Raw genomic sequence first — 24,580 nt, 5'->3', positions numbered from 1 at the left:
AGATATTACAGATTTAAAAATTGCGGGACGTACCGTTTGCGGCGGTACCGGCCGGCCGGGCCGCTATGTTTTTATATACAACGTTAAAAGTTTTTCTGTAGTGTATTTAGTATCAGCATTGCACCCGTGCGAAGCCGGGGCGGGTCGCTAGTTATAATATAAATAGGATATCTTCTAATTCATAAATTTGAATTTGAATTTGAATATAGTTATCATCTGTTCTGCTTTCCCGCTTAAACCTCTCAACCGATTTTGAGGAAATTTGGACAGACAATCTTTAGACCCTGAGAAAGAACATAGGCTAATTTTTATTGCGAAATATGTACCACGGGCGAAGCCGGGGCGGACAGCTAGTGAAAAAAAAAATATTAGTCACATATTTTTTGTATTGACATTACCTATTATGATCTTATTTTCAATCCTTGACCAAAAATTATTTTAATGCATGACATTAAAAGTGCTATTTATTTGTAACACATTAGTTAAAATCTCCTAATTCGAAAGTAAATAGAAACAGTATTAGAGCATATAAGCGAGGGCAGTAAGTATTTTTCAAATATTTACTCTGAAGCGCATGTGCTCTCGCGTTCATACTCATGGTTCAGTAATTTATGTGTTTAGGGGATATTTGGTCATTGCAATTTGTCTGACTGATTAAACATAACATTGTAATATTTATCTGTATAGGAAGAAATGGGGACAATTTGAGGAGGCCTATACCCGAAAGGGGCCAGGACATTAATCCGAATTACATTATAAATATTAATATTATCTTCTTAAGTGTACTTTGCTGTAATTTGTGTGGAAATGTCATGGAATAATAAAGGCTACATAAATAAATAAATAAATAAAATAGTTATCTAAATCTATAATATAAAAATGAATCCCAAAATGTGTTGGTAAGCGCATAACTTGAGAACGGCTGAACCGATTTCGATAATTTATTTTTTATTATATTCCTTGAAGTACGAGGATGGTTCTTATGTAGAGTAAACGTAAATATGTACCACGGGCGAAGCCGGGGCGGACCGCTAGTAACATATAAAAATCGGACATTTAAAAATAAATTAAGTTCATTTATTAGAACTTTAAAGCGTCTGATAAAAGTTTTGGCCCATGGAAAGTGTCTGATTTTTTTATATGACTTCAGAGTAATGATCTGCATAACATAAATAAAAATCAGACATAAAAAATAAGTTAAGTAACTCTGATTTTTAATTACTTTTCTCACCTGGTACCTGCGCAGGTGTCACCGGTAGAGCTCCACAAACATTCAGGTATTAAAAAGTACATTAGAGACTACTGTAAACCGAAACTTATATGCTTTAGAAAATAAGTTGTGTCTTATGGCTCTGGGATCTTACTCTATATTCGTTATATACAAACACATTCCTCGCTACAAATCCTCGTACATTATTGGAGGAAAAGCAACATTACAAAGAAATGCTGTAGAGTGTAGAGCATACACACCCTATAAGAAGGAAACAAAGTTAAATTAATATTAGATGCAAACTATTTCCCATGAACATGTTTTTATTGTAATGTCGTTGATTATGCAACAATTCACAAGTGGCATAAATTAGAACTGAATTGAGTCGGAAATATGTCAAACTATTGAAATGTCGCTGAGAAAACGGAAACTAAAAATTCTTTTTTTTCACCCTTAAATAAACAATTCACCTTTTTCTTTGTAAATGACCAAAAAATTATTTAGCCGGCTGACGTATTCCTACCCATAATAAACACATTGGTACAATAACAATACCCCTTTCAAGATCTAAGAACACATTCTTATTTAAATTAGTTCAAATTCGCTCGACATTAAACAACCTTCTGTGACACGCTGTGACAAATGTGAAACTTTCAGCCGTCACAAGAAAAATGAGATCCAACAACGCGTTATTAATTTGAGATTTTCCAAGAAACTAAATCATTTTCGTTACAAAAGGATTTTGTCGTAAACACATCGTCATGCGTGCGAATATTTTTCTTTTGTTTGATAAACATATTCATATATATTAGCCGGTGGACGGAACTTGATAACATAGCAATTTGAAATCTCGCATAGACCGGTCAATCGAGTGCTGGAGTGGATTGAACATTGTGGCGTATTAAAATGTCTAAATTATTCTTATTGTGTGTAGTGGCTACATGCGCTGCTCTAGTTGAAGGTAAACCATCAATTTTTCATGTAAATTACGTAAGGGTCCATTTGAGTTGGATACGTTAAAATTTGAAATAATATACAATTTTAATCTAAATCATCTCATTTAGTAAACACATGGGAACATAAGCCCTGGCATTTATATATTTTTTAAACATTATGAAAAATATGTAAATACATGAGGAGACTTAGCTTTCTGAAACTTAGTTACTTTTTACAGTCAATACGCGTAGAGATAACCTACTCGATAACTTACTTATTATATTTCTACTTTAGTGTAACTAAAGGCTATTTTATTCTTTAGACGTAGGTTTCTTGGTTTCATCAATTAAGATCATATTATATACAAAATATATGATAATTCTCTCCCATTTATCCTGGATAAGTTTCCAATATAAATAAAAAATATTGTAATTCTACTCTTAGTAGAGCGATCATCTCTATCGTCTTCGAAAGGACCGAGGTCCTTTTCGATTATTTCGAAAGTCTTGTCTTCAAGCAATAGATATTTTATTTGAAATGTAAGTTATTCTGGTCTTATCTTTCGAAGCAGCGGTTTGGCCAGATTTTAGTTTTTTATTTATTTCACCAGGATAAAGCGAGATTATCTTTTTGTGTCCTTTGGTGACTTCTAAAAGATATTTATTAAATATTTAAGCAAAATTTGCAAATGCATCCTATTATTCTACTCATATTATGCAAAGTGCAATCTATTAAACAATAGATTTGACTAATGGCATTTTCTTTAGTATTTTGAGCATCTTCGGTTAGATCCATTGAGCAGTCTCTCCTCCTTACTCTTTTTCAGAGTCAGTGCTTACATCTTTGCCAACTTACGTCTATATTTAGTCTTTGTAGATGTCTCATCAATATGCCGAAAATAATATCACTTGTAAGACTTACAAGTTAAAAAAGATCGTCCATACCTTATTCAAGATCTCTCTCAAGGCTCTTACGAGAAATTATAGAAATATTTTTATTGGCTATTACTTTATTTGAATTGTTTTAAAACTAGGAAGCATTAGGCCGTTATAAAAAGCAGGTAACTCATAATATTTGTCACCCGCTTTGTTTGCCGATAGTTCTGATATAACCGACCATATGTCACGGTCAACCGGCGTTTGACCTCATCCATTTGACAAATTTTTATAATTAAAGCTCCTTTAATTCTTCGGATATAATTATATTGATTATTCGTAGTTATGGTTGCAAAGAATAAATATTTTAGAAAATAATTCCTTGTTTTAGTAAAATTAATGAAAATTTATTGTTTCTTAGAGGAGAGAATGCAGATAATTAGAACTAGTAAAGAAAAATAAGTTATTTCAAGATTTTACTGAAGTTTTACACCAAGTTGTAATTGTTTACTTCCTATATTTTGATTTGTTATAGATCTTATTATGCTTAAATTCGTTTTCATTGCAGTCTCGTTCTCTTACCTGATGTTGGGTTCTACAAATGCTATTTTAATTAACTGTAGTCCGAGCACAATGCACATCCAGCATTTTTATAGGGGCAATTCGACTGAGCTTTGATTCCTCTTTCACCTATTTAATATTTCCCCAAGGGTTCAACTCATGCTCAATATACGCAAACCAGGATACCAATAACATGGTAGGAAGTTTCCAGAATACTTAGAAATATCATCAATTGGCGTGATAATATTTTACAAATCATTATATTCTCTGTAACTTCACACCGCATAAAAAGAATTAAAGCGTGAAAATTATTTTCATATGAATAATGGTGGAACCAATCATAACATATTTTCGGCGAAAGATTCATTCGAAGTATTGTTCGGAAATCTGACTCACTATTTGCATACGTTAATACAAAGAGAATAAGCAATATTTTAATAATAATTTTCAAGCAGATTCTACCGCGATTTGGGGGTCATTTAACTCTAAATTAGTGGCTGGAAACGCTAAATGCCTAAAAATATACAGTAGCTATAATATTATGTTAAACATAATGTACATTTTATTTGATAGAATCATTGCTCATCCTCATACTCATAGTCATATCTGTATAAGAGCACGCAGGCCTGAATTCATTAGAAACTAATATCTTATTTTTTCTTCTTCAGTGTGGAGTGAAAATTAATTAATTTACCTTTGATATTTTTTAACAAATTCAGTGATATAATAATCTCTAGCTATAATGATGTGTTAGCAATTTCCAAAAAACACGGAGAGTCCTTTTCTAAAAATATTTAAAAGTTCTTATATTTGATTCCAGCAATATTATCTATGCATAAGTCAGATAAGGAACACTAAACATATGCAGTTTTATACATTTATGGTATTCTTTATAACACAAATCCAAAAGCGTAAGGTAAATACTCTTACACTCTCTCGAACAAAACTTGACAAGATCATACAAGATAAGCATTTTCTTTTTAATACGACTTAAAACAATTATGCATATTCCCTTTACAATTGAATAAGCATATTCATATATTACTTTCATCTGAAGTGATTTTTATATTTTCCATTTCTTCTTATTACAGGGAACACCTTCTCAACTCAAGAGTTCCTGCGTGCAGCCGCCAACGGGGACTTTGAAAGACTACGAAAATTGTATGTTTTATTCATATTTACTTTATGTCATTCACATTATCTGCTATTCTATTATGCCTAAAAATGAGTCACGTAAGATAATTCTTAAATCTACAGCGTACTTTTCTCGCAAACAATGGCAATGGTATTTAATACATTGGCTATATTTTTTCTACTCAAAAGTCCAAAATATGATGCAATTTATTTGATTTATGACTTGCGGCACTTTATTTATGTACTTGCTAAACCAACGAGTAGCGGCCACATTGCATCAATTATTATTATTATTTATGATTTGCATAACGCTACATAAAAGAAGTCAGTTAACAAGAGCCATTTATTTCCTGAGAGACATAGAGACATACTAGGACTTTTTCTACCAATAAATGAAAAAAAAAATAGTATTATTCGGTCTTATCTTTAGCGAAAATAATTAACGAACATAATAATATGATTTTGAAACAAAAGCCGATATTAAACTTTTTTTATTAAAATGTCGTTTAGAACATTGTTTATTAATTTTTTCTTAAGTTCCATAGTATCCATTTGACAAGTATGATTTTGAATATTAGGATTCGAGTTAAAAAGGTTATCAATAAGTAGAGTAGCGTATACTCTAGCTCATAATATAGTTCTTCAGCCTTCTATTTTCCATAAAATTATTAAAAATATGTATCACTATAATTAATGATGCTATAATGATTAAAATTTCCCCACTCTAGACTGAAAGTATCGCGTCATTTGAACCTATTTTATACGATTTATAAAACCTAATGAATTATAATTTCAGAATCAATCCCGCTGTTGGCCTGGATAACTGGCCGGTAAGTGATATTTACATACCTACTACATATTATATTATTGCGATTTACGATGTAAGAATACCAATGAGGCTAATTTTAACATATGCTAAAAAAAAACAAGTTACTTACAAAATACGGGGTAGTAGTTTTGATTCTGTCATATCTTTAAGGAGCTTCATGCAGATATAAAGAAATAAATGTTGTGCAATTATACTACAAATTTTACTTATTACTTTGCAGGATTTCGGACCTGATCTAAGTGGTAGCGTAGCGAGTCTGAAGCCTGGACCCGATACGCATGTGTACGGAAAAGCAGAATCAAGTTTCCTCTCATATTCGAATAACAACGGACGCGTTTCCAAACAAAGCGGAGGTTTTGGTGTATTAAATAATGATGGTGTAGTTTCCACCTACAAATTCAACCCTGAAGATATATTCGCATCCACCGAGGGTATTAATAAATACGACCAGCAATAACATGAACACGTATCTTTGCTAAGGTTTTCTCTTATTCTTTGTTAATCTACAGGCGTTCAAAAATAGATATTTATATATTTATAATTATGTACAACGCTACGCAAGCCCGGAGCTCCGATTTAAAGGAGAACGTTTTTAAACCATCATTAAATAATAATAAAAATAAAAAAAAAAGATTATTTCAGGCAAAAAAGGGCACCAAAGACATCATTCTGTATAGTAGGAAAAAGTCTTAAATCCAGCATGTTATTTCTTCATAAATGTATTATTGTATTTTACTGATTATCTATTATAGTAGAGCCATTTTAATAGGCAACATTTGACAGTTCAACAAAATTCAAGAACGTAACCTAGTAACGACGACATAGAATAACATGATATTTCGTTTTGTTAGAACTGCACATTTGCTTGACTTTTCTCAATTACGACTACATATTTATAATAATAATGACCGATACAAGTAATTTTAAGATTTCATTTTACTGATAAACTATTCTAAACATAAAAAACAATTTCTGATTTAAAGAACTGACGTCGCTACAATGTTGTGTCAATAAACCTTTTTTCTTTTTAAATACCAGAGACGTTACTCTAAAAATCGAAATCTGACATCTAGAATCGAATGCATTGATTACGTGTGAATAAAAATCATCATAAATTAATAAATTCGATTGACAAATGTTTCAAATCCGTATCGACTAATTCACTTTAATCGATGTTTTTAAGCAGGTTACCACCCTACGAAGATAAAATTGATAGACGTCAAATGTTGCCTATTAAATTGGCTCGACAATAATATTAATTTAGTACATTTATAATCTAGTTCGTAGTTTTAAAATTTGTTAGTAATTATTATAGTAAATTATTATTCATGATTAAAATAAAATTTGTCTTGAAATTAATATCTAAGTATCTATTTTATTATTATACTACATTGTATCCCCATTTAAAAATTAACTGAACATTGAAATTATTTTGATACTCGTCTCAAAATGGTCTAATCACTAATATTAGAAAAAATCTATGCATGGCATGCATGGCATGCAGGTAGATGTCATAACGTAGGCGTCCCGTAAGAAAGGATTTTAGAAAACTCATCCCCTAAAGGGGTAAAATAGGGGATGAAAGTTTATCGTTTCCACGCAGATGTAGATATAATATCGTCGGACCCGTGCGCCGAGGGATTCCAAAACTGTATTTTATTGTATGTTGTAACTAAAAATGTATACACAATTTTCCCTTTATCTGTGCTATAAAAAGCAACGTACCAAATTTCAAGATCCTATGTTCCCTGCAGAGTGCAGGTTTTGTTTCCTTTGCGAAATTTGCGGAAATTTGCTAAGTTTTTTCCTTTTGTGGTTCAGAACCGTAAAAAGATAACTCAAATTTGATTTTAACTTTATTATACTGTCACCGATACTACGTAAGTGTACGAAGTTTAAATTAAATCTTTACATTAGGCGCGGGACATATACAAGCGGCGCGGCGCGCCGGGAGCGCGCCGCCGGCGCGCCGCGGGCGCGCTGCCGGCGTGCATCGGGTGCGCTATTGGCATTTTGTATGAAATAATTTTGGAAAGGCGCAACCTTGGCGCAACCTTGGCACAACCGTGGCGTGCCGTCTCGACGCCTGTCCAAAATTCTTTCATACAAAATGTATAAGAAGGACGTGGTGCAAAACAGATTCAAGAGGTGCGCTTATGGCACGCCCGCGCCCGCGCCGCTTGTGTTTGACCCGCGCCTTAAAAGTGGGTCAAATCGAGTCTAAAGGAGTCGTTAAGCTTTAATGCAACGATAATCCAACTAGGTACATCTATAATATAAAAATGAATCCCAAAATGTGTTGGTAAGCGCATAACTTGAGAACGGCTGAACCGATTTCGATAATTCTCTTTTTATTATATTCCTTGAAGTACGAGGATGGTTCTTATGTAAAGAAAACGTAAATATGTACCACGGGCGAAGCCGGGGCGGACCGCTAGTTATAAATAACTTATTGTCTTGTTTTCTCATTTTATACAAAAAGAATTAACATACTTCTATTTAAATAAAACTGTTTGCATCCGGCTCATAAGTCATAACTGTAAACAAATCATCTAAAGGTGTAAACATCATAATAATGAACTTTGAATAAAAACAAAACATACGTCTCATTTTGGGTATAACACCCTAATTAGTAATCAATTTCAATGATTTCCTCTTAGATTTCTAACAGCGAAAATTATATGATTTTTTTTCACGAGATTGCATTAACTCTACGGCTCTATTATTATTTTTTGCCTCTCAATTATAAAATCAAGATGGTAATATAGTTTTATAAAACAACATAGCCTTACCTTACCTTCTATCGCTTACTTCTTAGTGCATATGTGTAGGATTATTTCATACAGTTATTTTATACGATCCAAGTACATATTTTTTGTTGTTGATTGATAAAAATGAATATATGTAAAAGTACATATTTTTGTTACAAAATACAGGCTATCAATTAACAAATCATACAAATGACCATTACCGATACTGAAAATACAAAAAAATTGGGTTAAAATTGAATTAGCGGCAGGACAAAGATGTCAGGTATAGGTACTATAGTACCTATATTTTAATCACTTATGATATAATATCGATGTTTGCGGTTGTGTATTGGGGAAATCGATTAACCACATCGTTATTTAAGTGGATCTGATATCGTGATGCGTCTTACTTCGTGGGTCACGATGAAGATAATTACACGCAATTATATGACGCTGACTCAGCGGTCAAACCGCCCAGCCTTTTATTATAAAAATATCAAATATGTATAGTTTGTGTAGCAAATTTTTTTGTGTTGACTGTTTTTTTATAGAAATTCAAATTAATCCTATCTAATATTATAAATGCGAAAGTAATTGTGTCTGCCTGTAATTTCTTCACACCTCAACAACTGAACGGATTGTGATGAAGTTTTATACAGTACTGGCTTGAGATCTGAGAAAGAGACTCTGAAAGATATCTGAAACATGTAAACTACTATTAAATATGAGCTATGGTTTTATCCCGAAAATCTCATGGAATCGGGAACTATGCGGGTTTTTCTGTAAATACGCGAGCGATCAGCGGAGCCGCGAGCAGGAAGCTCGTACCATAATATAAAATGTGAGGTACATTTCTGTTGTTCCAACTTGACAGCTGAGCGGGAACAGAAGCTATTACATACTAAGTTAATACTCAATTATAAAATCTTCACATTTAATTATCTGCAAAGTTAATTTTAATATCCTGATCCAATAAGCATTACTAATTGTCTATTTTTGCTGCAATTATGTATGTTATGTGATTATAATAATCGTTTATGAAGATGTGCGCAATAAATTAATTTAAGTAGGTATGAATATTTCTCACAACGCTATCTACTTGTAAACATAGCAAAGCTATTGAGCAATTAATGAAAAATGCCAAGAATTTAAAAACTTCATGAAAGTACATTACATAAATCAAAAACAGCGAAAACTGATTTTATTACACAATATTTTCCACCCTCTGTCTCAATACTTACCAAGCCAACAGGTTCGCAGATGCATTCTTAACAAAACTTGCGACTGAAAATCACAAATGAAAAATCACTGAAAGCGACTCGAAGGAACACAGTGACAAGATATTATTAACAATTTTTCTTGTTTATTTTCTAAGTACCCTGAACTCCCTGAAGAGGTTTTCAATGTTGCAGTGGTAGTCCTACATATAACATACCCTAGGCTCCGAGAGAATTGTGCTTGCAATGCAATGCTCTAATTATAGAAAGAGCGAAAAGTTATTCTAATGTAATAACTAATAACAAAAGGACATATTTGAATGCAGTAGTTAAGTTAAAACCATTAAGTATATTATAATTATTAAGTTTTTATTTTGGATAAAATCTTATGTTGTTTTGATAAATTTCATAAATAATTATGAAGCAAAATCCTTAAAAACATTCTAGGTCAACAACCGTGGGCGGAAGTACCTAAGTTGTTTTCAAATTATGAAAACTACCCTGGAATCTATACGTAATAAAACTCAAAGGTGACTGATATAGTGATCTATCAACGCACAGCCCAAACCGCTGGACGTATCGGGCTGAAATTTGGCATGCAGGTAGATGTCATAACGTAGGCGTCCCCTAAGAAAGAATTTTAGAAAATTCATCCCCTAAAGGGGTAAAATAGGGGTTAGAAGTTTGTATGAAACTTTTTATTCCTTGGATGTATTTGCATGAAATTTAGCACACATATACAGGGTAACTTGGATAAACACATAGCATAGGTTTTATTCCGGAAATCCCACGGGAACGGGAACTATGCGGGTTTTTCTATGAGAACGCGGGCGAAGCCGCGGGCGGAAAGCTAGTGTAATATAATACTTAAAATTATTTAATGACAAATCGACATTGATTTAAACGATTTTATATCATTCAACAGTAGGTCATAATAAGTAGTAAATGCATTTATCGATGTTCATGACAATAACCTTGATCTCGGAAGATTTAATGTTTGCTAAAGATAAACAATGCGCATTGATATTATCACTACGATAGTAATAATGCGATATTTATAACATGTGTATGAACAGGAAATTACTTACGGATCTACAAATCAATGTAACTATTACGTAAGAGGTATGTTGTGTTTTCATAATAACATAGATTTTGTTATTAGAGAGCTTCACGTGTAAGGGAATATAAACAATTTTATTATTTATAATTTGATTATTTATTTGATATGTATGTATTGTTTTTCAACGATTTTTTATTTAATCAAGTGTAAACAATTGCATTAAAATAAAAAGTTTCCTAATACCTTTTAGCTCTACCACAGCTCTACCACAGCTCTACCTACTTCGTCCGCACCGTTGCTTATGCTGTATGCAGATGCTACTCTACATTATTATATAAACACTAACGGTCCGCCCCGGTTTCGCCCGTGGTATCTACATGTTTAAACTATCCTATCTCTCAAGTTGGATCGAACTGCACATGGTGTGCGAATTTTATTATAATCGGTTAAGTGGTTTAGGAGTCCATTGAGGACAAACATTGTGACACGAGATTTATATATGTACATATTAAGATTGACCATCAACGGTAGGCATATTTACTATCAAAGCTTAATGTAACAGAAATCTCATCAAACCTAATTACATAAAATTTTTATGAATGACGAATTACTACCCGTTATTTTAGTCAAAATTCTCCCCGGATATTGTGACCGAGATGGTTAAAACTAAATCGAAACCAAACATAAACCTAATTAGCCGCAATAGCCTTCAGGTAGCAATATAGTTCTTATCACTATAGGAATTAACCTCATATTATCGTGAAAAACTGAGTTTGATAAGCATTAAGAAGAACATTAAATAAGGTGTGGATACCACTGACCAACATTAGGTGTCGACCAGCCGACAAGGAAACTCGTGTCCTTTAAACTAGCCAAGTATATTTTGAAATAAATAGTGATTTTGTGAAAATGAAGGGCTTAATAACCATAAGTGCTATATTACTGCAATTCAGCTGGTGTTATGGTATGTCTTATTTTTATTATTTTATTTAATTAATTAAAATATAGTATGCGTATAAAAACACGCTAAATACATTATCCTAATAAATGATTAAGATTATAGTTTAGTAAATTTGCTTAAATAAAAAAAAACAATTTAAACATCAAAATGTTATAAAAACAATAGATGTTATTAATCATTCTAATTAATTAAAACCAGAAGTCGCCGGCATGAGGTCGTTAACTGCAAAGGACTGTCTATGTGTATTGTGTACATAATAAAGCCTTCCATATAAGAAAATGTTACGACAAAACAAATTGTATTTGCGAATGATTCGAAGTGTTTCGGAAAACCCGGAATGCTAATTGAATGTATGTACACATAAAAATACTAAGAAAATTTTAGAACTCGTTTTTACTATAATTGTTTATGAATTTCTGTTGCTTCGTGTTTTATTTGTAACTATTGTACTTACCTATGCTCGTACAATTTTATAATAATATAGAGTTGTAGTACAATCTTTTCCTGGCAAGCACAACAAAAGGAACAAACGTAATAAAATAAATTACATGATAATAATATATTTGATTATAAATTTCAATTGAGATGGCAAACGAGAAGCCAGACTTATTGAGATAAATCATTATATATTTTAAAATTGATATATTTCGATCTTAATGTTATATTATTATAAAAAAAGTTAATGCAACCATAATAAGAGACTGCAAACAATATGTCACAAGAAAGTTAAACCGATTTTTTCATATCGATTATTTCCGCTAGCAATATTGTAAATATAAAGTTGCTTTTCTAAACAATCAAAGTTATTGATATCATGAGTAAAATATTATGCCTATAAAATAATTTTATTTAAGAAGATCTGAAATTGTTTTATATCTAAACATATTATATCTATTGAACTAGATTGATAGACAATTAAATCGCATTTGAAATGAGTAAAGAAGTAGTAAATTGTAATTTGCATTTGACAAAAATATGTTATATAAAAAACAAAAAGTTACCAACCTTCTTCAAATGTTTAAGATATTGAATAAGTTAATTCTCGAACATGGTAACAATGATCAAAATACTTGAACAAATAAGAAGTTTGTTCAAATAACACTAACTGGTTTAAACTCAAACATTACTCAGAATGTTACATATTTTATTACATAAGGCTCTTGATTTTAATTTACATATTAAGAAAATCTGTTAATTACTTAAAATATCTTTTGAAATCTTCAATCATATGTACTTAGGTAAATTAACATTTTACTTTTTGATGAATTAAGTAGGCTTGTCATGAGATATGTCTTCCATAATATACCTATCAATAATGCGTTAATAATTTTAAAGTATTTCTCAAAATAACGAAATCTTAATAGTTCTCATTTACGTCAACATAAAAAGTTAGATATAAACCTCGTTAACAAATCATTTTATTAATAATCGTTATAAAACTATCGCTTAAATGATGTTACCATTATGTGTTTGGTTTTTTCCTTTATAGTCACATATAAAATAAAAAATATATCAGGTGTAAAACTTAATAGCGCACAAAATAGAAATAAGTGAAATTTCAACGCGTTTTTTTAGTGCAAAGTGATTTTCGTTGTCTTTTTCATATGTTTGTATCGCTATAATAAGCACAAATATTGAAATCTAAATAGGTAGAGCCAATCTATGTTATTGTTAGTAAGTACAAGTAACTAGGTCCTAGACAATAACGAATAAGCATTCTTATAGCATTGTGTATTTGTGTCACTGACCTTATGAATAAGTAGGTATTATATTTTTATTTGATTTTTAACTTTATGATTACTTTCTTAATTCTTTCAATGGTATATTTTAATAAATGTTTATTGTTTACTATAATCAGTACATATTGTTTGTATTATGATAAATTTTCCCTGAAAATATAGGTAACTTATCTTTATCTGTCATGCCAAAAGATCTTTCTTGTATAGATTTATAAGTAAGTAAATAAATACAGATTACAGATAGGTAAATATTTTATATAACGAGGCCAGAGTATAATTGAACGAAATAACAAAAAAAGCAATAGGTACTCGACATATTTATCTGGCCAATAATATTGTAGAGAGAAATCTTGTAAAGAAATTGCCCTAATCCCTAAGCCCTAATCATCATGACATCATGAGTAAAAAGTAAAAACTTAAGGCTCTATCTAAAAACATGTTAAAAAAGCACCTAGGTACTGCCTGGCTAACAATTTGATAAAAATCTTCCTAATGGGTAATTCCCAGTAACACTTAGCGTAGATGCGTCAATCAACGAAACGAAATTATATCATTATTCATTAGTACATGATACCTATTCAAGGTCATTGCAATGATGTTAATGGTTTTGTCCCCAACAACTTATTAATTATTATTAATTGACCGTGAAGGTGAATCAGGACAGCAATTAGACGATTGTCAGATGTATGAAAATGTAACAAAAGTATTTCTTTTAAATATTATTTTTTATAGATAACTATTGTATTATCACTTAAATGAATCGTTTAATATCTAGTTCGTAAGTAGGAAAAAAAGGAAAATACTTATTTCATTTCTTCGAGTAAAAATTACCACAAAGAAGTAAATGTTTCTCTGTTTCAATCGATTCGAATGTAAGCGACCCTTAACCCCTTTGAAATAAGTGGAAATCGAGTGAAAACTCTAAATAATTCTAAACAATAATAACCTTGATTTTCAGTGTTTTCTTGCTATTTAGAATAATATTCACTATGTTTACCATGACGATTGTGTGTGACAATCAATCGGTCACAGCTCTGCTTGAATATTAAAATAAAATAATTATATGAGCCATATCACTTTAATAAAAAGCATTCTAAATCTGGCATTTTATCAAGCATTGTTAATCATCACTTATTTATATATATATTATATAGACTTTCTAGAGGTGCAGTAGGGCAAGACTATAAAATATAAGGTCTCCTATGTAAAATGGAATACTAAGCACAAAATCAATGCCATAATTCAATTTATTTTAAAATTACGACACTATTGCCATGATTATTGATTAGTGCATATTGATATAATATCATCCATCCAAATTTTAATTGGGTCGAAGATAATCACTGGATATAGTAATGTTTACTGGTAGGTGCAAATTTCTTTAGCGCTACATTTATATGCTGCCTGTTGTATGCTTCCTGACGTAAATATATTACAATTACAGTATTATACTCTTAATATGTATATCTATACTAATATTATAAAGAGGAAAGGTTTGTATGTATGTATGGTTTTCACGCATAAACTACTGAACCGATTTTGATGAAATTTGGCACAGATAATCTTTAGACCCTAAGAAAGAACATAGGCTACCTTTTATTGCGAAATATGTACCACGGGCGAAGCCGGGGCGGACCGCTAGTTATTTATAAACTAACTGTATGACAATATTAATTTATGGTTTCATGTTTGAAAAATATTGGTGGTTTTGATGAAACTTGCACCGCTTATTACCTAATAACTTCGATGATTGAATGGACACTTACATAAGTACAGTAATTATTGTCCATTATAGATACTCGTACACTTATACTTCTTTTACTTTTCCCTGGATACGATTCAATTTTATACTGTTATCGTGTCACTAATAATACTTATACGGGTTCTTTTGAAGGTGCATATCCTACATTCACAATTCTCGCTTGAGTAACAAGAGATTTTAATCAAATTTCTCGTTTTAAGTTTACTTATTTTTTATTATGTTGAACGCTAATCACATATACGTTTTTCGTTGATTTTGGTCGTACCATTAAAAATAGTAAATTGCCTTAATTTAACGACTCTAACAGTACATTCATTAAACATAGAATGGAGGGCATTAGGCACGCCCACACATATAAATATTCGCAAATTAAGAAACCAGATAAATGTCTTCATAAAATTTAGCCATAAATAAAATTAAATCATTAACTTTTTATCAAAATAGAATTGGAAAGCACTTATCAATTCGCCTGCGGCGAAGTTATAAAGAGCTTTTTTTACCTAAGATTCGAGTTTTACTGTCTTTCTAGTTTAAATATGTGATGTTACTTCGTATGTAGGTACAGCAAATACCTATATACAAAAAACAATCCTCGTCTCAGCTATCTGTGACCGCATAAAATTTAGATATAATATTCCAGATACCTTTTTTTTATAATGGGGAAATCTTCCAAAGATACCCACGGCCCCCGGGGAAGGAGCCGTGGGTTATGTCGGATTCTTACCGACTAAAACCCCACTGTGTTCCGTCGAGCCGCTTTAATGATGGGTCCGCGGGTATTTGTTAGAATTCTTCCAAGTGATAATAATACGTATGTAATGGCGATTAAAAATAGCATCTAAAAGAAGTCTAATTGAATAAATAAATGTTTAAGTTTTGAGCCATAATCTTTCTAAATACCAATTTCCAGTCATATCAGTTTAGTAGGTTTAAACTTTTACAGAGTAAAAAGCATTTTCAATATTATATATGTCCTATTTATTTTACTATATTAGATGGATTTTTAAATTATATTTCAAAGATTGAGCAGTAAATAGATAACAATAAAACTATAAGAAATAACAATAAAACCCAAAACTGCCATAAATCTAAACTGTGAAAGCATAATTTTAGAAATATATTTTCCAGTTTTAAATTTCAAGATATTTAAAACTTACGATAATATTATGCAAAATCTTTAATTTTGAAACATAAAATTGGAAATAGATACCGTTGTCAATTATAACAATAGAGAAATAGATAAAATGCTACAACGGTATTAAGAATCTATTTAAATACTTAATATTTATTTAATGATTCTCAATAAAATTTAATCTAACAGCACTGTTTTGGAGATCCGTAACCCATATAGCTATTGTAGTGTTGTAATAATCATCAATCAATCGGCTGTCAATAACAGTACTATTATATATTTAGAATTTAATATTAAAAGAATAAATAATATAAAGTAAATATTCATTTAGCTTATTTTATAAAGACTTCATAGCACTTACCTGACAATGGATCTGAAGATCCCGGCTGTGTGTTGGCTGAACCCAACTCCATGAAATGTTTCACTTAAAATCTGTTCAGCGCTTGAGCAATACGGAACCTTATGTACCTATTCAAGACCTATTCTAATACTTTAAAGCTGAAGAGTTTTTTATTTGTTTGGTTGAACGCGTTAATCTCAGGACCACGCGTCCGATTTAAAAAATTCTTTCAGTGTTAGAAAGTCCATTTATCGAGGAAGGCTGAAGGCCTATTAGGCATCATCACGCCAATTCTAACTGGAGCGGAGATATGCGGCTAAACCCGCGGAGCACAGCTGGTTTGCCATAAACATACTAATATACAATATGTTAAATTATTAATAAATCTTACTTATCAAATAATCAACACAGTTTATAGCTGTCTGGTGCCAATGTTAACTGTTAGTGGTATCGTTTTGTAATTCTGCTAATCCATTGTTTTATTTTATCAATGATCTCAGGTCAAAGACCTATACAGAACTAGCTTAGACAAATGTTATTAATTTAAATTCTTTGATTATATCTGACATACGAAAGCTGACGACTTAATTCAAAGCGTTACATTCCTATAAATTTGGTGTTGTTCCTAAAATAAATATTATAAAAGAATTTGGATACTATTCTGTAATACCTAATTATTATTTGGTGTAACTATTTAGTACATATATCAATAAAGTTTGTAGTTATATTAGGAAGGCCAATGAAATAAATTTATTGATCCAAATTTCAACAAACTCTAAAATCGGAAGTTTACAAAAGTTGTACCCCACTTGCAAAAGAAATGAAACCTTCCAGAATTAGGTAGTCCTATACTTGTAGGAAATTTAGGGATTTTCCTTCATAGATAAAAAAATTACAGGTAGAAGTACGATATAGGTAAAGTAAGGCATAGAGGTTTTATTGATTACCTACAAAATTTATTGCGCCATAATTTTAGTAGCAACAGCTTAGTCACAGTACAAACATGGTACAAACAAACGTTTGATCAAGAAAGCTATGGTCAATTGTTATGCAGTGTATTAAGTGATTTTCAACGTGTACAACGTCAGGTTAGAATTTTCTTTGATTAATCTAATTTTTGCAAAATAAAACTTATTCTCTAAGTTACATAATATATAGATTTCCTTGTGTTAATGGTAGATATATTGCATTTTTAATTTATGTCTTATGTTTCCGCTCCATCGTAAATTAATGCACAAATTATGTATAAAAAATTACATGATAAATAATGCAAATATATCATCATTCTTTTATTAATTACATTCAAGATGATCTTGATAGGAATTCCCGTTCATTACGTTAACTTTGATGCAGTTTTTACTGCACAATGCACTAGTACATAATTTACTCAAATAACATTTCTATAACCAACCAAGGAAGGTCAACACTGTTTACGTCATTTTTTGTGTACAATTTTATTCTTGTATTGTTGTTGTACTTTTCATAAAATGTTTCCTTACAAGTTGAATCAGTTTTATTTTTTACATTTAGGATTAATTCGTTTGTTGATTTCGCAGCTTTATTTTTGAAACTGTCTGTCCGGTTACGGTCTTAATTAACTTGAGCATATTGTTCACGATTTTTTATATTAGCGTGAACGTTGAAACTCATAGTAGGTACTTGCATTTAAGTCTTAATATACATTTGATTCTTCAAGTAGATCCATTTGTTTCTTTCATATTTTCTTAAGCTTTTAGAACACGGTTGATTGAACACACCTACCATATCAAGAATTATACCAGAACACGACAAAATGTATATACGTACCTATATTATTTGTTTATAGGGTATCCAGATCCTCGAGGGGTAGGTGCATACGCCTATCAAGACTCAGCAGGGAATAGGTACGGTGGGACCTACGGCCTCGATGACAAAGGCGTCACAACCGACCCTTACAACGGCCCACTGCTTACGAACTTCGCCGACAACTATTTTCCAAATTATATTATACCGAACTTCGATAACATCATACAAGAGTAAGAATTTTTATAACTGGCTAAGCTTCCGGTGGAGGTAAAGCATGAGCGGTGGAGGCTGTAAGGGGTTATTTTTACATTATTTTTATTTTAAATAAGATTAGTTTAGTTTTGCAATAGATAATTGTTCATTTATTCGTAATGCTAGCTACTGAATCTAAAATGTTGAAATCACATTAGACTATAAAATAGAAAAATCTAACTTCTGACTAATGTAGTAAACAGAATTATTATGTATCTAGTCATTAACTTGTGCATTATAATTTCGTATTAACATTCATATTGTCTGTAATTTATAGTAGAGTTAGAAGATTTATCCGTCCCGGATTTCCGTTCAGGCCATTCCGACCTTTTCGAAGATTTGGAACCAGAAGGTATAAGGGCGTGATGTGTGTTGTGTTGTGGATACTTCAATTAATATTACTTGTTTCTTACTAACCAGTTCTGTTGTCTGTCGCTTACAACTCTGCAACTGTTATTTCCCTTTGGGTGTGTTTGATGAATAGTGTGTGTTTGCAGGGTGATCGCTAATTTAGAGGCTCACAGGTTGGCATCGTACGCTCCGTTTAATGCGTTCGATATGACCGCGAACCACATTGGTGAATTTCCGAATGTCTCCAGGTTCCCCCAGTTCGGATCACAGAATTTCTTTGGCCCAAGCGGTATGCCCTTTGACATGTCTCAGAACAGCGCTTTCGCTAGTGGCGTTGCTGGTCCTGGATTCACCCAGCAGATCGCTGCTATTAGCCCGGAAAGTGACGTAAGTGTGATATACCCTATATCTAGCAAAATGTAATAAAAAAACTGCCTTCTTACATAGAGATAGTATGTACGCTTTCTTACAAGATCTTCAATCAGTATACATCAATTATTACCATTAAAAATAACATAGTTGATAATTTTTATGAAGGTGCCCTGCGCAAGAGTGTTTAAATACAGACAATGATACATCATGTTATACTCACGGTAGTTCATCAATAAAAACTTCAACATCAAAATTGATTGGAAAACAAACACTGATAATAACAGCGTATAACATTTATATTCACCGTGCGGTTAGGTCATGATCAAAAACATCAGTGCACTTGACGTCATCTCTATTACTTATCTGAATCGTGTACTGACAACTACAAATAGGCTATTTTGTTTGTTGATACCGGAATCAAAAGTATTCAAATCAGATGAAATCAGTTGAGCTAATATAGTTTACATTTTGATCTTGGGTATCAGAGTCAGAAAAGAAATTGTAGTTTAATATTATGATACATACTTGATTAGGTTTTAAAAAGGTACCTTTGTGTATAAACTTTTCGCCCACGGGACGCACGCGTAGTAAAAGAAAATTCTCGTAGGAATTAGGTGGTTTAACCGGCAAAATTAAGCGTTTTTACTTTTTACCTAACACTGACACTAAAATAATTAAACAAACAAAAAAAATTCAACCCTTTATTAATAAATCTAGAAATATTTGTAGAGCCATGGTTTCTATACAATTGAACTACGAGGTGAATTACGTAATTTCAGTATCTGATTATAGTAATTCAATAAGTATGACCGATATGGTTGTCTTGAAAATTAATTCAAACGTAAACAAGGCTTATGAGAATCGTAATAATTTGTAGTACATATTACATAAGTATAATATAACCTCTTAATCATAATATCTATGACATGAAGTGGGGAATTTTTTTTTCATTATAACTATATTGGAAACATGATGTAAGCTTGAATCTCTTCATCCCAAAGAACTGATTGTTAACAATACTTAGATATCTTTGGTCTATTCGATTTTTTTGATAATTTAGCTAAAATGTTTTGAATAATATCCTTATTTAAGATGACTCAATAATGGTCTCTAAAAATGCCAAGACACAATTGGAATAAAGACAAACATACAATATAATACAATAGCTAATATACGATTTTTTTCAGCTTATGAAGAACGTGGCCATTACAAACCGTTTCAACGATGACTCCAACCCTAATAAGTTCTACAGCGTGTCCAGCTCATCTTATTCTTCATCATCAAACCTTGGAGGTCAGGCACAAAGCAACCGTGGTGCTGAAACCGTGGTCAACAACAACGGCAAAATTACCAAATACAGGGTCCAAAGTTAATTAGTTAAATCTTAACGTGACGCGATATTTGACGGATGATTAAATATTTTTCATAATTTCATTGTTTCATTTATTTAGCTATTTAGTACCTACATATTAAAAATCGTTGTTTCCTTATTCTGCTCTGAGAGGAAGGAATCAAATGCAACGTATTTTTTTACTCGCATGACGCATCGGTAAGTGTGCAAACTTGTTAATAATATTTATACAGTTTATTCACAAAATTAACGCACAGTACCTACCGGATTTGAATAATAAATCATAATTTAGTATTTACACTGCACAACTGGTGATGTATTATGTAGACATATTTGCACCATACTTTTATGTTTAAACAAATTATATCAAGCAACACACGTATTAAAATATTTAATAATGATTACCATCATGCAGCAACGATGAACGCATGCCCGTGTTTCGCTTCAAGGTTACAGATAGCATCATCTCGTTTTTGTTACAAGTCATGGGAGGACTATTAGTTTAATTTCGCTAATTTACCATCTACCTTTGTCTTTTGAGTCGTGCTCTCACGAAGCCACGAATTCGTTTTTTGCACACATCCTCTGCCATTACTGAGTTCTCTGCACTTACGACAATAAAATTCCCGGACACCGTCATCATTGGGTCTTCTGTTTATACTACGGTAGTCTGGTCTATTTGCTCTAGCTATATTATAGAAATCGTCTTGGCTCCAATAGTGTACATTATTGTAGAACGTCGATGGTCTCCAGACGGGACTGAAAGCTGTGTTTGGATAGATATCGGCTTCATCTCTGGAAGTTTTGACAAATGGCCTGGGTGTTTGATTCTTAAGGCGGGTATCAGGTGTGCGTATTGCAGTAGTGTCTACCGATTTGTAAGCTTTAACGATTGGAACCTCGCCACTGTCGGTGTCTTTATGTGAATTGCCTCTTGATAGAAACAATGCTTCTTGATCACCTAAAATATAAGTGTTAATTTGAAACAAAAATTTATTTTAATTCTAGATGAAATGGTTATTCAATATCTTAAAGTCTTGTCTTTCGCACTTCACTAAGTTCTAACATTAGCGTGATACCTATTATCTAAGAATAGAGTCTAGATATAAATAATTACGATCATTTATAATTAAATTAATTAAATACCTGTTGCGTGTAAGCCTCCTCTGTTGTTTTTCAGTTTAGTTGATACAACTATGGTATGTTTCACTTCAACATCTTCGTCTTCTTTACTTGAAGAAGGAGATTTTTCATCTTCGAAAACATCAAGTTTTGTTGACACACAATGGCACAATGCAACTAAAACTGTACAGGGGTAGAGATAAGGTCACAGATTACTAAATAGTTACTACCACGAGTTACTACGGTATGGTCTAAACGCTATGCTATTATGTATTTTAATCTGCATATAGATGTCTAATGACTGATCTGAACATTTTGTACGATCGACTGATCAAATAAATTAAAAAATAAGAATAATTTTCAGACCCAAATTGACATTTTAAAATTAGATCCACGCCTAGACAAAATCCAACCATGAAAAACTGCACTGGGTCGCTAGCTTTTATCTATGTACAAGGTATAAGTACAGCCAATGCTTGTTATTTGTTAATATTATTTGGTTCTTACCTGACGCAGCGAAGTAAACTGACAAAATTTGCGTCATCTTCAATAAAGATTGGATGAGCATAAAGCTCGGCGCGCGTGTTTCCTCCATTATATATAAACAATACAAATTACTCTAAATGATGTCGCAGAGGAAGTCCAGCAATTACCAGTATATCTGCAAGAAAATGACTAATTATGTTATTTAGTTTTAAATTTTGTTACAGGGTGAATTATATTTCGAAGAATAATTATATTCCTAGTGAGTTGTTAGTGTCGTAAACTTGGGAGGCATTATTGTTTCTGATCAATAATAATTATTACTTATCGATAACTATTTACATTTAATTTCAGAACAAAGTTTGAGATCTAGGTACCTACATTACGTGAATCCTACTACTATTTTAAAGGCGAAAGTTTGTAAGTATGGATGTATGGATGTTTGTTACTCTTTCACGTAAAAACTACTGAACCGATTACAATGAAATTTAGCACACATATAGAGGGTAACTTGGATTAACACATAGGATAGGTTGTATCCCGGAAATCCCACGGGAACGGGAACTATGCGGATTTTTCTTTAAAAACGCGGACGAAGCCGCGGGCGGAAAGCTCGTAGGCACATATTATTTAAAAATTCTTGTGTTGGGTTCCTTTTGAGAGCAGATAGAGTTCCGTAGGTTAGCTTACAGCTAGTGCACACTGCACATATTATAGTAAGATTTTATATACGAAAAATATATATTTTACAATTCCACTTCTTATATCTTAGCTTTATATACGAAACTATTGCTGCACTTGTCTATGTCTAGATACGGGTTAAATATTATTTTAATCCATCGTAGTCGGTTAGAAAAGTACTATAGTATTTGTGTTTTGAAACGCAAATTGATTAGTGCTGCCATCTATGAACTTTAAAAGTAACTTTATCAAACTAGTTGAACAAAATGCTAAGTTGGTACGTCATACAGTTAAAAGCTTCTTGAAATTAATACTAATAGACATCAACAGATAGCGCTGTTATCAATATCTATTAACATTATTATAAAATACATATTTAAATTATTGTTTTCTTTCTATAAAAATGTGAAGCTTTTGTATGATTCAGAATCTATAAAAATTCTTAATTAATTATTATATTCAAATTTTAACAAAATTTGCAAAACTCATTAAACTTTTTATTTTTATATTCTACTAGGTATATGCTTCAAAATGAACAATGCGCGCATTACAACTAATAAGTTATGAGAAAAAAATATGTAAAAACGATAAACTATAGTATACATAGATATCGTTTGGAAAATAAAAGTGTAAAAAGTACTGCCGCCCAACGTGGGGCTCGAACCCACGACCCTGAGATTAAGAGTCTCATGCTCTACCGACTGAGCTAGCCGGGCTGATGGTATACTCAACGAAATTATACTTTACGTGACATGGCAATAAATATTATTTGGGCTTCTTTTTTACTTTATTGAATTACGTTATTGTGAAAAGGTTGTGAATAAAAAAATGTAACAATTGGAGATGTAGGTATGTAAACAATAAATTCGATTTAAATAATGGATTTTATAATGGTGGTCCTACATGTAGTCCATTGAATGAGTCCCTCCAAGGGGGGTCTAGAGTGCGTGAGTTAGTAACGTAAGATGTTTCTTCGGAAACATGTCAAGAGTCCCTAGGTAATAAACATACTAAAACCCCGGGACACTAGGAGGAGCCCCGGAGTGGGGGGAGGGGGAAAATGAGTCCATTTTTTCATTTTTCGCTTAAATCTCAAAAACGGTACATGTTAGAGAAAAACTTTCAAGGAAAAGTTGAAAGGCCATAAAGTTATCTACAAGTTGTACCTAAATTATTTTTTCCTATATCCTACCGTTTCTGAGTTATAGGCAGTAAAAAATGATTTTGGCTCAAACAATTTCCCCATACTACACATCAATCGATCAAAAAATATTTATTTCTTCCAAAAAACTCAAATGTGCAACTTGTGACCGGTACTGATAGATTGCTCTTAATTAGGTCTATAATTGGTAAAATAAACACATTCCTCCATGGAAGCCTTTAGGAGGAATCGATTGCCAAAATATTATATGAGGGCAGTTTGAGTTACTGAACTTGATCTTTTCATTTTTTTCTTCCAAAAAACTCAAAAGTGCAACTTGTGACCGGTACAGATAGATTGCTCATAATTAGGTCTATCATTGATAAAAATACTAGATTCCACCACGGAGGCGTTTACGGGGAATTGAATTTTATTAGGGTAGTTACGATACTTGAACTTTTTATTTTTTTTCTTTCAAAAAACTCAAAAGTGCAACTTGTGACCGGTACCGATAGATTGCTCATAATTAGGTCTAT

General features: G+C 31.9%; 3 protein-coding genes and 1 non-coding gene across 6 annotated transcripts; 2 read left to right on the top strand and 2 right to left on the bottom strand.

Annotated features, from left to right (window-relative positions):
• Window positions 1-2,037: 2,037 nt before the first annotated feature.
• Window positions 2,038-6,176, top strand: LOC149487569 (uncharacterized). The gene is made up of 4 exons (XM_089696160.1): window positions 2,038-2,171; window positions 4,674-4,743; window positions 5,513-5,546; window positions 5,766-6,176. The coding sequence occupies exons 1-4, from the start codon at window positions 2,117-2,119 to the stop codon at window positions 6,000-6,002; spliced, it is 396 nt and encodes a 131-aa protein (XP_089552286.1). The 5' UTR covers window positions 2,038-2,116; the 3' UTR covers window positions 6,003-6,176.
• Window positions 6,177-11,383: 5,207 nt separating this feature from the next.
• LOC149487568 (uncharacterized) lies at window positions 11,384-20,695 on the top strand. Of its 3 annotated transcripts, none has more exons than XM_089696059.1 (4): window positions 11,384-11,536; window positions 18,332-18,389; window positions 19,143-19,281; window positions 20,454-20,695. In XM_089696059.1, exons 1-4 carry the CDS (start codon window positions 11,482-11,484, stop codon window positions 20,637-20,639), a joined length of 438 nt encoding a protein of 145 aa, XP_089552185.1. In that variant the 5' UTR covers window positions 11,384-11,481; the 3' UTR covers window positions 20,640-20,695. The 3 variants fall into 3 exon arrangements, with proteins under 3 accessions (XP_089552185.1, XP_089552183.1, XP_089552182.1); XM_089696057.1 differs by having other exon boundaries at window positions 18,332-18,521; XM_089696056.1 differs by having other exon boundaries at window positions 18,332-18,521; window positions 19,041-19,281.
• Window positions 20,696-20,855: 160 nt separating this feature from the next.
• Window positions 20,856-22,389, bottom strand: LOC149487567 (uncharacterized). The gene is made up of 3 exons (XM_089695859.1): window positions 22,247-22,389; window positions 21,764-21,922; window positions 20,856-21,578 (listed from the first exon to the last, which is right to left on the bottom strand). Exons 1-3 carry the CDS (start codon window positions 22,332-22,334, stop codon window positions 21,115-21,117), a joined length of 711 nt encoding a protein of 236 aa, XP_089551985.1. The 5' UTR covers window positions 22,335-22,389; the 3' UTR covers window positions 20,856-21,114.
• A 1,157-nt stretch (window positions 22,390-23,546) lies between these two features.
• On the bottom strand, window positions 23,547-23,619 carry TRNAK-CUU (transfer RNA lysine (anticodon CUU)). The gene has a single exon. It is a non-coding gene; the product is annotated as a tRNA-Lys (tRNA).
• Window positions 23,620-24,580: the final 961 nt, after the last annotated feature.

This window comes from Colias philodice, chromosome 6 (genome assembly GCF_061535455.1).
Source record: "Colias philodice isolate Cphi_HAF_F1 chromosome 6, ilColPhil1 Martin Lab GWU primary, whole genome shotgun sequence".
Lineage (NCBI taxonomy): Eukaryota > Metazoa > Arthropoda > Insecta > Lepidoptera > Pieridae > Colias > Colias philodice.
The sequence above is the reverse complement of the archived record's forward strand: the minus strand, read 5'-3'. Positions and strand labels throughout refer to the sequence as shown.